The sequence below is a fragment of the Nicotiana attenuata genome, unplaced genomic scaffold, assembly GCF_001879085.1.
Source record: "Nicotiana attenuata strain UT unplaced genomic scaffold, NIATTr2, whole genome shotgun sequence".
Taxonomy (NCBI): domain Eukaryota; kingdom Viridiplantae; phylum Streptophyta; class Magnoliopsida; order Solanales; family Solanaceae; genus Nicotiana; species Nicotiana attenuata.
The window spans coordinates 1,162,836-1,176,744 of NW_017670284.1; the positions used below are offsets into that span (position 1 = coordinate 1,162,836).

The window sequence follows — 13,909 nt, forward strand, 5'->3', positions numbered from 1 at the left end:
CATAGTGAGATTAACTCCATCCTTCATAAGCTCGTGGAACACAGACCATTTGGTGCTTCATATCTTCTGCAAATCTCGCATTTACTCTCGTAGCAATTAGACCCACTCTCTTGAGCGACCCAAATTAAATTCACGCATATATTTCACTTGTAAATGGGATATTCTAACCGACAACATAAGGATCACATAACTCCAGAACACTTCGCAGGAGATAACCCACATGCTTCGCCTTAAACTAACATTTATATATATACCTTCCACCATCATAACCATTACGCAGTCACTTAGTCCTCCTGAGTCTAAACTCATACCGTAACATGAAATTTACTTCACTCCCAATTAGGAAACATGAAAAGATTCTTCACACGCCCATAACTCAGGGCTATACCTCGAATCAAGATGGAAATCAAGCACCTAATAGTTCTTCTATCCTCCAGCAGACCTTTCTCGCCGCTTTTAAATCATAGGAATACATCTCGCAGTCACATCATACTCGTCACGTACTAACCAGTCATTACTTCCCTTAATAGGGGCACAACAACACATATAGATCCAGAAACACGTGCTCACGTAAGCAACCGCTCAGGGCTCAAGCTATAGGTAACAATCCGGCCTCAAGTCTTTCTAGACTGGCCCAACATCAACACACTGAGATCACATCTCGCCCCTCGATCAGGGAATCACAAGCCATCGATGCAAATCTGATACTGAGCGCTCATGTGCGCATACAAACACGTGGAAGGAATTCAAAGAGTTACATTTCAAGCTGAATCAAGGAGGCACGATAAGAATTCAAGAATGTAAAGTTTTCCTAAAGGTTCTGCAGCCTCCCGAGGATAAATACAGACGTCTCCGTACCGATCCACGAGACTCTACTAAATCTGCTCATGACTCATGAGACCTATGTAACCTAGGCTCTAATACCAACTTGTCACGACCCTAAACCCAGACCCGGTCGTGATGGCGCCTCTCGTGAAGACAAGGCCAGCCGACACATTTCCAATCCAGTTTTTAAGCAACTAAACAATAAGAATTTCGTCTAAAACAAGATATAATCTCAGAAATAACGATGATAATACAATACAATCCGCGAAATACAACCCAAAACAGCCCGATACCGGGGTGTCACTAGTCATGAGCATCTACCAAGGTCTGAATACAACAAAAATAGTAAAATGTACTAAGTACAGAAATGAAATGAGAGGAAGGAAGCGGTACTGCGAATGTCGTGCAGCCACCTTGCTAACTCTGATGACTCCGCGTTTGAGCAACCAACACCCGCTACCGGGTTCCGAAATACCTGAATCTGCACACGAGGTGCAGGGAATAATGTGAGTACTCCAACCCAGTAAGTAATAAGAGTAAATAAAGACTGAGCAGTAGGAAACAATGAATCCACATTTATGTTACACTCAATAAGCACACAGGCTGCTAAATCAGAATACGAGTCAATCGCCTCTTTTAAAATTCAGCTTTTGGTAAAAAATCATTTAAAATGCCTTCCGGCGGATTCAGTAGGGGTTCAATACCATTTTTAATAAAAGAGATAAAAATATAATCGGCCCCTCGGGCAAAACATAGTTCATAAATAGCCCCTCGGGCAAAACAGGAGTCATAAACACCTCCTAACAAGAAAATCTCAGTGGAAATAACAAAAGACCAAATCAATGATTAAGTCTGAACATCTCATAAACCCAACTTAATAAAGTTGTTTAAAACATTTATCTAACATTTTCGACAGAGGCTCAGTATAAAGATGAGTGAAAACAGTCACTAAATCAACATATTCGATAGAAACTCACTTTAAAGAGAAGTGAAAATCAATAAGTTCATAATCAGGCCCCTCAGGCAAACATCACTCATGTGCATGTATATATCTATCGCCCCTCGGGCTAGCCACTGACAGTCCTCGTGACTCAACTCCTACCATTCAGCGCTCACACTCAGCACTCACGCTCAATAGGTACCATATAGTAACCGCTGCGGCGTGCAGCCCGATCCATATATCGCTGCGGCATGCAGCTCGATCCATATATATATATATATATATAGCCCGATCCATAGATATATAATCCTCACAACCAGGCCCTCGGCCTCTCTCAGTCATTAACCTCACAATCAGACTCTCAGTCTATCTCAGTCATCAACCTCACAATCAGACCCTCGGTCTATCTCAGTCATGAACTCACGATCACTCAGATCATCAGTAAAACAGGGAACCCAGCCCAAGCAGTTTTTCACATTTTTAAGAAATATAGTGATAAAACCAGATTTAAACAATAACCAGGTAAAAACATGACTGAGGATATGCTTTCAAAACAAATAGAGTGAGGAAAAATAGTAAAAATGCCCTTAAGGGTCTCAACAGGTCGGCACAAGGCCCCAAACATCGCATACAACCCAAAATATAATATCAATCTCTAGAACATGGAATATCATAAGGTTTCAAATTAAATACGCGACTTAACAATCGTACGGGACGGACCAAGTCACAATCCCAAACGGTCCACAACTCCACGCTCGTCATCTAGCGTGTGCATCACCTCAAAATAACATAATGATGTGTAATCCGGGGTTTCAAACCCTCAGGACAGTATTTACAATCATTACTTACCTCGATCCGGTCCAAACTCTAGCCCGCGATGCCCTTGCCCGCACGAATCGACCTCCGGATGCTCCAAATCTAGCCACAATCAGTACATAATCATTAAAATATGCTAAGGGGACGAAGCCCACTCGAAAATATCCAATTTAAATCAAAAATTCCGAAACTGCTCAAACCCGGCCCCCAGGCCCACGTCTCGGAATCCGATAAAAATAACATCAATGGAATTCTCATCCTCTCACGAGTTCATATATATCCAATTTACCAAAATCTAACATCATATGGTCACTCAAACTCTAAAAACTCACTCTCCAATCTCAAGCCCTAATTTCCCAACTCTTCCTCTAATTTCCCACAAATTTTCATGATTAAACAATGAAATAATCACCATAAATACAAGGTATAAAGCCCAAGTAGCTTACCTCTGTTGATACACTTGATCCCCTCTTGAAATCACAGCTTGGAGCTCCAAAATGGCACCAAAATGGTGAACAAAAGACTGAAAATCGCGAAGGGGCATTTTTATACATTCTGCCCAGCACTTTTGCATCTGCGATCCCATAAGCGCATCTGCGCTTCCGCTTCTGCGGAAAAACACCCGCTTCTGCGGATTTCACTTATTCCTTCAGCTTCCGCATCTGCGACCCAGGTATCGCACCTGCGGTCCCGCGGATGCGTTCAAGGTCTCCGCTTCTGCGACCAGCACCGCTTTTGCGGTCTCCTTCTCGCACCAGCGGCGTCGCACCTGCGGTCATCAAATTCGTAGGTGCGGAAACAACAGAGGCAGCAAATTTTATGCTGCAAAACTCTAATTTCGACTTCCCGATAACTATCCGAAACCATCCCGAGGCCCCCGGGACCTCAACCAAAAGCACGAACATATCCCATAACCTCATTCAAACTTGTTCCAACCTTCGGAACGCTCAAAACAACATCACAACACCAAATTCGCATCGAATTCAAGCCTAAGAATTTCAAAATCCTCCAAATTACTCTTTTGATCAAAAACCCGATCAAACCACGTCCGAATGACCTGAAATTTTGTACACACGTCCCAAATGACACCACGGGACTACTGCAACTCTCGGAATTCCATTCCGACCCCTAAATCAAAATCTCACCTATCAACCGGAAAAAATGCCAAAATCTCACTTTCGCCAATTCAAGCCTAAACCTTCCACGGACTTCCAAAATGCATTCCGATCACTCTCCCAAGTTGCAAATCACCTAAGGGAGATAACCAAATCATAAAAATTCCGATCCGAGATCATATACAAATAAGTCAAATATTGGTCAAACCTTTCAAATTTCAAGCTTCAAACTGGGAACTGTTCTTCCAAATTCATTCCGATTACCCTGAAAGCCAAAACCAACGATTTACATAAGTCGTAATGCATCACACGGGGCAAGCCATACCCCAGAACTGGCGATCAAGATGCAAAAACTCAAAACGACCGGTCGGGTCGTTACACAAACTTTATACCACAAATAGAAACCACCACTAAGGCATGAAAGATACAACGAAGTCATGATAATCACAATATAAAGACTCACGTGAATGCTAGACACCAACGTATAGATACTCGTCACCATGCCTATACATCGTACTCAACAATTATCACATAGCAAATAGGACTCAACTCCTAATCCCTCAAGCTAAGGTTAGACCAAACACATACCTCGATGCCGCGAACACAATTCACGCTTCAATTATAGCTTTACCCCTCGATTCCACCACCAATTCGTTCGTATCTAGTCACAAGACACTTAATTACACCAATAAACGCTAAATGAATCAATTCGAATGCATAAAAATAAATTTTCCAAAGTTTTACCCAAAAAGTCAAAAATCGCCCCCGGGCCCACATGGTCAAAACCCGAGGTTCGAACCAAAACCCGATCATCCATTCCCCTACGAACTCAAATATATAATTTGTTTTGAAATCGGACGTCAAATGGAGGTCCAAATCCCCAATTTTTGAAAAAACCTAGGTTTTACCCAAAACACCCAATTTCCCCCATGGAAATCATTGATTTGAAGTTGAAATCATGTTAAAAAATATTAAGAATTGAAGAAAGTTAGTTAAAAATGACTTACAATTGATTTGGAGAAGAAGAAATTCTTGAAAAACCGCCTAAGTGTGTTTATGTTTGAGAGAATATGAAAAATAGATTTTAAAATCGTCTAAGTATAAAAGTTGCAGGTCTCTGATATGGGAATTGCGAACAGGGTTCGCAATTGCGAACCCCGACCTCTGCTGGCTTGGGATTTGCGAAGGCAGGTTGGGAAATGCAAACTTGGGAATGGCGAAGGGAGGTTGGGAAATGCGATGCCTGGGAATTGTGAAGGGAGGTTAGGAAATGCGAAGCCTGGGAATTGCGAAGGGAGGTTGGGAAATGCGAAGCCTGCAGGCCTGCAATTCATTAAGTCCAAAATTTCACCCCGTGGCCTAGCAAAACTCACCCGAGCCCTCGGGGCTCCAAACTAAATATACACACAACCTCAAAAATATCCTACGGACTTATTCGCGTACTCAAATCACCAAAATAACATCATGAACATCGAATTAAACCTCAAGATCAATGAAATTTCTCAAAACTTCTTTGAACATCAAATTTGCATTTAAGGTCCGAATCACGTCAAATGGATTCCGTTTCTTACCAAACTTCTCAGAATTATCTTAAATCATATATAAGACTTGTACCGGGCGCCGGAACCAAAATACGGGCCCGATACCAACATGTTCTAATCAAAATTCATTTCCAAACCTTATAAACAATTTCAGAAAACAATTTTCTTCAAAAATTTATTTCTCGGGCTTGGGATCTCGGAATTCGATTCCGGGCATACGCCCAAGTCCCATATTTTCCTATGGACCCTCCGGGACCGTCAAATCACGGGTCCGGGTCCGTTTACCCAAAACGTTGACCGAAGTCAAATTAATTCATTTTATAGTCAAAATTTATTATTTTTCACAGATTTTCACATATAGGCTTTCCGGTTACGCGCCCGGACTGCGCACGCATATCGAGGTGATGCTAAAAGAGGTTTTTAAGGCCTCGAAATGTAAAATTTCATTTTAAAACAAGTGATGACCCTTTTGGGTCATCACATAAGATATCATCACATTGCATATTTATAAACTATAACTACATAATAGTAGTACCTAACTAAAACTATAACTGCATAATAGTGGCACGTAATTAACATGACTTAATTGATCATCTTTGCAGGGTCAGACGATAATATCCAATTAGTTTGAATCACATATTATGCTAGTATATATGTAATAATATTTTTCGATATTTTAAATTATGGCCGCGTCATATATACATATATTTTAAGGTTATTTTATTATAGATATTTTTATTATTTGGTGCCCCTTCATATAAATAATTGACTATGTCATTATTAACGTGCAACGCACGTACATGGGAACTAGTACTATATTAAAAGCACGAAGGCCCTTAGTGAGATATCGTTCGCCTTTTTACCATCTAAAAATATATTTTACATTGGACACACTTGTAATTTAAGTTACTTTCCTAATACTTAGGATATTTAAATTACCTAAAATTTTGGTTATTAAATATTTTCTTGGATAGTTCACTTAAAAATATGCAAGACTACTGCACCAATTTCAATATTATAATTTTAACTTTAAAAGTTTTAAATGCACCATTATAACTACGCGAAATGTTGAGCATAAATCAATAATAGGCACAAAAATAACAGGATAATTTAAGAGTTTTTTTAAGTTTTAATCTACGATATATTTAGTTAAATATGAGTGGGTTCATTAGCTAGCTTTCAATTGTATTTTTTTTATCAGTAATAGGATTATATATTACTACTTAAACAGAGTTCAACATATTACATAGCAAAGAATCACCTGATGTGACATTAGGGTAGGAGCTTGGGTACGTAGACCCTTCATGCAAAAAGATATTGTCACTTGCAATGTTTTGGTGACCTAGGGTTCTAAGCATATTACAAACATTTATAGGAAGATTTTTTGATAAAATATAATCCCCGCTCATATCCTTGGTAAGCATTTTTTCCACAAAAAGCGGCGGTGCACCAAATATCTTAATTTCACCGGGCAAATATTGTTTGTTTTTTTTTTTTTGATTTTTTGTATCCTTTGCTAACGCATCCGCAAATGCATTCCCTTGTCTAAAATTATGCAGAAGTAGAAGGCCCTTCTCCTGGTGCATTAATGACCTGCAATAGTGAATTAGGTTAGTTAATACGACATGACCGTTCCTAATAGCCTTAATCACTTCCGTGGAGTCTGTTTCTATTTCCAATAAAAATAGTTTGAACCTGTGTGCCAGTTATAGTCCTTCATGGAGTGCCTGCAATTCGATATGAAGCGGGCATAGAGCATGACTGAATTTTTGAAATCCTATTATCCATTTCCCATTATTATCTTTGAATACCCCGCCTAGACCACTTTTCAGATTTTCAAAAGCTCCATCAATATTAAATTTTAGCCAGCCCTTTTGGGGGGCATGCCATTTGATATTGATGGTTCTCATGCTTTTGATGGGTTGATTTATAGAGGTCATGAAGTAGAATTCTAGAGAATGATTTGTAATTTTTTGGATACACGGACTGAGAGTCGTATTGTTGGTGTTATTCTTATTTCTATTTATCCAAATTCCCCAAATTATGAACGCGAAAAGTTGTTGCAAATCGATATAGGCGGAGCTAAAACTTGTTCTATTTATTTCCAGCAGCCAATGTTGGGTTATAATTGTGGAGGAGACTTTAATTCCTAGGTTGGCCCATAGGTTATGAACAATGGGGCATCTTAGAAAAATGTGACTAGAGGATTCCTCTTCCTTGTGGCACATGGCACATATATTATCTATATTAATGCCAATGTGATACAAGTATTGGCGACATGGGATTCTGTTATGTAGGCATTGCCAAAGAAAAAATCTAATTTTATTAGGGCAGTTAAGTTTCCAAATCCACGTGAAATTGTATTGATGGGTACTGGCATCTTGTATAATTTTGAAGCATGATTTACTAGTAAAGCAGCCGTCGGAGTTAAGGGACCATATTGGAGTATCTTGGCTAGTGTTTAAAGGTATAGGAATTTTGTTGATGTTTGTTTTGACCTCCTTAGGACTAGTGAAGGATATTTTCGATAGGTTCCAGTGATCATTGAAGAGAATGTCCTTAATCTTCATGGTTGATTCTTCTTGTTTGAGAGGACCTTTTATGTATTGTCTTAGGGTTTGACAATTTGGAATCCAATTGGAGGTCAAAAGATTGAGATTTGAATTTTTGCGGGGATGCCATGTGATGCCTTTTGAGCATATAGACCACCCCTTGAGGATACTTTTCCAAACATAGGAATTGTAGATTCTCTTTGCTTTATTTTTTTTAATGTTCTTTTTGCTCATTATTGTTTTTTAGATTTTCAAGATTCTTGTCGAGAAATTGAAATTATGAAATTATAGACCTGGAACAAATTTTAGTTGAATTACTGATGATTGAGGACTTATGAGATAATTTCTTCAATTATTGAGTTAGTTATACAAAATTCATATTCATGACCATCTTTAGGAACTTACACTTTTATTTTATAACTCAATACTATTTTTAAATAAATTTATATCCATTGAGATAAGATTCACGCTTATCGTGCGTACCCTTATACTAGTATGAATGAAATGCAACAACCTTAGAAGAAGATGAACTTTGGTCATTTTATTAAAGATGGAAGAAAATTACAATGAACATAGACACCTAAACATGTAAAAGGACTACGATCCTATTATGTGCGAGATTTGGGAAAAAATCGAATCATATTATGTTTTATGTATGTAATCTTACCTTGTTATTTTCGCGACTTAAACCCGTAATTTCTATTTATACGGCGGCAACTTCTAATATTGCATCAAATCTTCTCTCCACAACAACAAAACGAAACGTATAATTTATTAAATATATTTTTAGTTAATGATCTTTTTGCGATGCGGATGCTTAGATGTACATATGAATAGTACCAGAATGGATACTTCCACTTCAGTAGGAAGGATTTGAAACTACCAAACTCTAAGTCAAAGTTTGTGTGAATTTTTTTTTTATTCCTAACCATTTTAAGAAAAGTTAGATCTGTGTAAAAAAAAAAAAATGTATTCTTTAACTTACTAAACAAATTTAGGAAATGCATAGTTAGTCACTAATTAAAGCTGTATTTAGTTTTTAGCCACTATTTAAAATGTATTTACTCTTTAGCCAGTGTTTTAATAAACTTTTACCCGCCGAACAAAAATACCCATGTGCTAGACATGGTATCATTAACTTCATGAGTGCTGCATAAATATTAAGGACAAAGTGTCCTAAATTAGCACCTTCTTTTTTAAACTTTAGGACATCATGTCCTTAACTTCATATGTGCGGTGTAAATATTAAGGACATGGTGTCCTTAACTTCATGAGTGCTGTGTAAATACTAAGAACACGGTGTCCTTAACTTCATGAGTGCTGTGTAAAAATATTAAGGACAAAGTGTCCTGTATTTGCACGTTCTGTTATTAAACTTTAGGACATCATGTCCTTAACTTCATATTTGCAGTGTAAATGCTAAGGCCATATTAAGGACATGTTGTCCTTAAGTTCATGAGTGTTGTGTAAATATTAAGGACGTGGTGTCCTTAACTTCATGAGTGTTGTGTAAATATTAAGGACAAAGTGTCCTCATATTTTGCACCTTCTGTTGTTAAACTTTAGGACATCATGTCCTTAACTTCATATGTGCAGTATTAATGTTAAGGACATGGTGTCGTTAATTTCATGTGTGCAATGTAAATGTTAAGGACACTTCATGAGTGTTGTGTAAATATTAAGGACATGGTGTCATGTATTTGCACCTTCTGTTGTTAAACTTTATGTACACAACACTCATGAAAGGGTAAAACCGTCTTTTTGTATTAATTTTAATAGATTAGTGGCTATTTTTACTTAGCATTAAAAAAACTGGATAAAAATTAAATACCACATTAAAAAGTGACTATCCCACGCCATTTCTACACAAATTTAGCATATCCGTTTAGTTCTCTGGCGCCATGGCTGCGCTTAAATATTCTAGGATTCAGTAAACTTTTGACTTTTGTCTTTTTTTTTTCCCCCTAATTTAGAAGTATTTATAGTATTTCCACACTTCCCGGCAGCTTAGTCTTTAATATTTCAATTTCAAGATTTTGGGATGAGGGACAAAGTGCCACTTAAACTTCAATATATTTTATCGGGATTTCTCTTATTATCTCTTCGTTAAGAAAATAGAAATAAAGTTAGGTCGATCAAATATTAAAATTTGATGATGCTCTATAATTGTAGATTTGTACATTGCTTTGACATAGGCATAAAAATGCACAGTTCTATTCAGCTGAAAAACTTATTACATGGTCCTCTCGAAATGGTACTACAGAAAAAGAACAAAATATAGAAATACAACATGATCTTTTGAATACAATTGATTAAAAGTAAAGAACTAAAAATTACACCAACGATATATAGAGATGAAACCAAAAGAAGAGGGGCCATCGCCATGACCAGAAACTCAAATCTTGAATCAAACTCAACTGCCTTATCAATTGTTATGATTAGAAGCACTTCCTATGCACAATGGAGGGGCCAGACTCATCATACTCTGCTTTAGCAATCCACATCTACAATCCAAAGAATTGTAAGTATGTTAATTATCATCATTAACATAAAGATAAATGAGTTAACCAGTTGAAAAGAGAATATATGTATAAGAATAAAGGAAAATGCCCCTCTTTGGTTGGGAGTGATAAACCCCCATAGTGGTCTTTCTACGGCGCGAACTGAATTAGTTGAGGAGCTCAGAGAAAATCGGATGGTTAAACATACACAAAAAAAATATGCTAAACCCCCCATAGCTGGCTCTCTACGGCGCGATCTGGATTAGTCCAGCCAGTGGATTTCAAAAACCGGATGGTTACACCCCAAAAGAAAAAAGAAGGAAAATGCTAACCGACCTGAATAGTGGGCTTTCTATGGCACGATCTAGATTAGTCGAGCTAGTGAATTCCGAAAACCAGATGGTTAAAAAAAAAAAAAAAAAGCTAACCGCCCCCCATATTGGGCTTTCTATGATGCAATCTGGATTAGTCAAGCCAATGAATTTCGAAAACCGGATGGTTAAACCCAAAAAAAAAAAAGGAAAATGCTAACCCCCAATAAGTGGGCTTTCTACGGTACGATCTGGATTAGCCGAGCGAATGGATTTTAAAAACCGGATGGCTAAACTCAAATAACCGAAAAAAAAGGAAAATACTAACCTGCTGGAAGGTACTGAGGGATGCCAAAATGGAACCTCCTATCCAGACACTATACTTTCTTTCAGGAGGAGCAACCACTTTGATCTTCATGCTGCTTGGTGCTAAGGCTGTAATCTCCTTGCTCATTCTGTCAGCAATGCCAGGAAACATAGTCGATCCACCACTAAGTACAATATTTCCGTAGAGATCCTTCCTAATATCCACGTCGCACTTCATTATAGAATTGTACGTCGTTTCATGAATTCCAGCAGCTTCCATTCCAATCAAGGAAGGCTGGTAAAGAACTTCAGGGCATCGGAAACGTTCAGCCCCAATAGTAATCACTTGTCCATCAGGAAGTTCATAGTTCTTCTCAACAGATGAGCTTGTCTTGGACGTCTCCAATTCTTGCTCAAAATCAAGAGCAAGATATGCCAGTTTCTCCTTCATATCCCTCACAATTTCCTTCTCAGCAGTTGTAGTGAAGGAATATCCACGTTCAGTGAGAATTTTCGCCATGTACTCAGTGAGATCACGACCAGCAAGGTCGAGACGTAGGATAGCATGAGGAAGTGCATAACCTTCATAAATAGGAACTGTGTGGCTGACACCATCTCCGGAATCCAGGACAATACCTGCAAGAAAACTGCGTAAATTCCCAAGAACAAAAATTATGCATATTCAACCACAATACACTTCATATTTACCATCTAAAAAATGTGCAGACGGTAAATATCTTACCAGTTGTACGTCCACTAGCATACAAAGACAGAACAGCTTGAATTGCAACATACATTGCCGGGGCATTGAATGTTTCAAACATTATCTGAGTCATTTTCTCACGATTAGCCTTCGGGTTAAGAGGTGCTTCAGTGAGCAGAACAGGATGCTCTTCAGGAGCAACTCGAAGTTCGTTGTAGAACGTATGATGCCAAATCTTTTCCATATCATCCCAGTTACTTACTATCCCATGTTCAATAGGATACTTCAGTGTGAGAATACCACGTTTTGACTGTGCTTCATCTCCAACATATGCATCCTTCTGTCCCATGCCTACCATCACCCCGGTGTGACGGGGACGACCAACAATGCTAGGAAAAACAGCCCTTGGTGCATCATCTCCCGCAAATCCAGCCTGCAATAAAATATCAAATTGTTTTAACCATATATTGCATCCTAATTTTACAGAGAGATTAAAAACTAGGATGAATGAGGAAATTTAAAAGAAACTGCTAACAACTGGAAACAAATTCATTACCTTAACCATTCCAGTTCCATTGTCACAAACAAGAGGTTGAATGTCCTCAACATCGGCCATTTTCTAAAACTTTCAAACAAGTAAAAAAGTTATAACCAACTGAAAAAACAAGGCTAACGAAGCACGAATTAAGCCTTTTATAATTTGCAGCAGATTTGCGTTCTTTGTCCAATACATTAGGCAGCTTAGTAAACAAAAGATTCAAACATTGACGGCAAAGGTAGTATATTCCAACAAACACATTTCAGAAAGAAAATGAAATATAATTATACCAAATGATAAAGCCAATGCATCATAAATTGCAAGCTGATTTCCAATAATGTTTTACAATTTACACCTCGTTTACAAAATTCCAAATGAACCTAAATTATTCACGTTCTTTTTCATTATTTTGATAATTGATCTGTTCATAGACACATGCTTACACTATTATATATATGCGAGCTGAATTTATATTCCGGAACCTGTAATTTCCGAAAACCTAATTACGATCACAAGAAAATGAATATGCAAAACTCAAAATACTTGTAAAAAGGAAATTAAATCGATCATAATTTCACCTTTGCTTTGATTTCAAAAGCCTAAAACTGTAATTATAGGTTGTATAGAGTATTCAAAGGCGGAAATTATGATCATCTTTGTCACCTTAGTTTCAACAATAAATTAAAAAAAAAGGCGCAACTATTCAGGTTAACTATAGTTCATACACATGCTAAATTCTAATTAAAAACTTAAAATGAACTCAAATATACGTAAAATCTAACAAGAAAAAAAAAAGCAAATTAAAAGGGATGAAATCAATATTCTCACCTTTGTTGCTGAGCTTTTCTTTTGAAAACCGTAGAGATTGCGATAAAGAGTTTCAACGTAGAAATTAAATAAGGCAACGTTATGTAGGAGTGTAGAATAGGAGATATAAGGGAATGGATGTCTGAAGAACAGAAACCGAGAGACACGCTTTATGCATTCATGACTCGATTCTTTTGCCTTATTTCTCGATTAATTTGTATTCTTTCGTTTTATTTTTTAGCCTTTGAAAAATATTTTCCTATTTCAATGGCCGTTATAAATTTTTCTAAGGTTAGTAAAGGGAAACTAATTTGAAAATTGAAACTTCTACGTGTATGGGTCAAAATCTGACTACACGCGGATTAGCGCTAACAGGAATGGTAAGAGGTCGACTAAGCTGTGGTTGTACCCACAGGGTGTAATTAAACAAAGACCTCGGCCACTGCCGAGATCGAACCATCAAAAAACATGTATGGTGAAGTAAATATCGTGATATTTGAGGAAGGCGACATGAAGGACAGTCAAGGGATGAAGGTATTCTGGTTAATGACCGATGGACAAAAGGGAATATTGATAATATATATAGGAGGTAAGAAGACAAGAAAGGGGGCTTCCTCTATTGGAAAAAAGAAAAGAACTGAGGACCAAGAAAAGGCTTAGATAGCACGTACCAATCTCTGTAATCATCATTGCCAAATCAATAAAGATAGATCTCATAGTTATTAATATCATTCCTTCTTTTTCCTCTTTGCTCTTACATTATGGAACGACACGTCAAAGATGTAAGCTTATTGTTTATACTTGATGTCTTTTAATGATCTTAAATCGAGCTATAAGTCTGATTATATCTCATTCTCTTGTTCAAAATATTTAGATCTACAGTTAATTATCCTTGTCTAAGATTTATCCTATATTTTATTATTAATTAGTTTAACAAAAAGTTTAACACTTTTT

The 13,909-nt window shown here is 37.4% G+C and overlaps 1 protein-coding gene across 2 annotated transcripts; it reads right to left on the reverse strand.

The window, feature by feature from the left end:
* Window positions 1-9,929: 9,929 nt before the first annotated feature.
* On the reverse strand, window positions 9,930-13,131 carry LOC109237224 (actin-71). Of its 2 annotated transcripts, none has more exons than XM_019403501.1 (5): window positions 12,977-13,131; window positions 12,167-12,229; window positions 11,650-12,043; window positions 10,930-11,543; window positions 9,930-10,293 (listed from the first exon to the last, which is right to left on the reverse strand). In XM_019403501.1, the coding sequence occupies exons 2-5, from the start codon at window positions 12,224-12,226 to the stop codon at window positions 10,228-10,230; spliced, it is 1,134 nt and encodes a 377-aa protein (XP_019259046.1). In that variant the 5' UTR covers window positions 12,227-12,229; window positions 12,977-13,131; the 3' UTR covers window positions 9,930-10,227. The 2 variants fall into 2 exon arrangements, with proteins under 2 accessions (XP_019259046.1, XP_019259044.1); XM_019403499.1 differs by having other exon boundaries at window positions 12,167-12,235.
* Window positions 13,132-13,909: the final 778 nt, after the last annotated feature.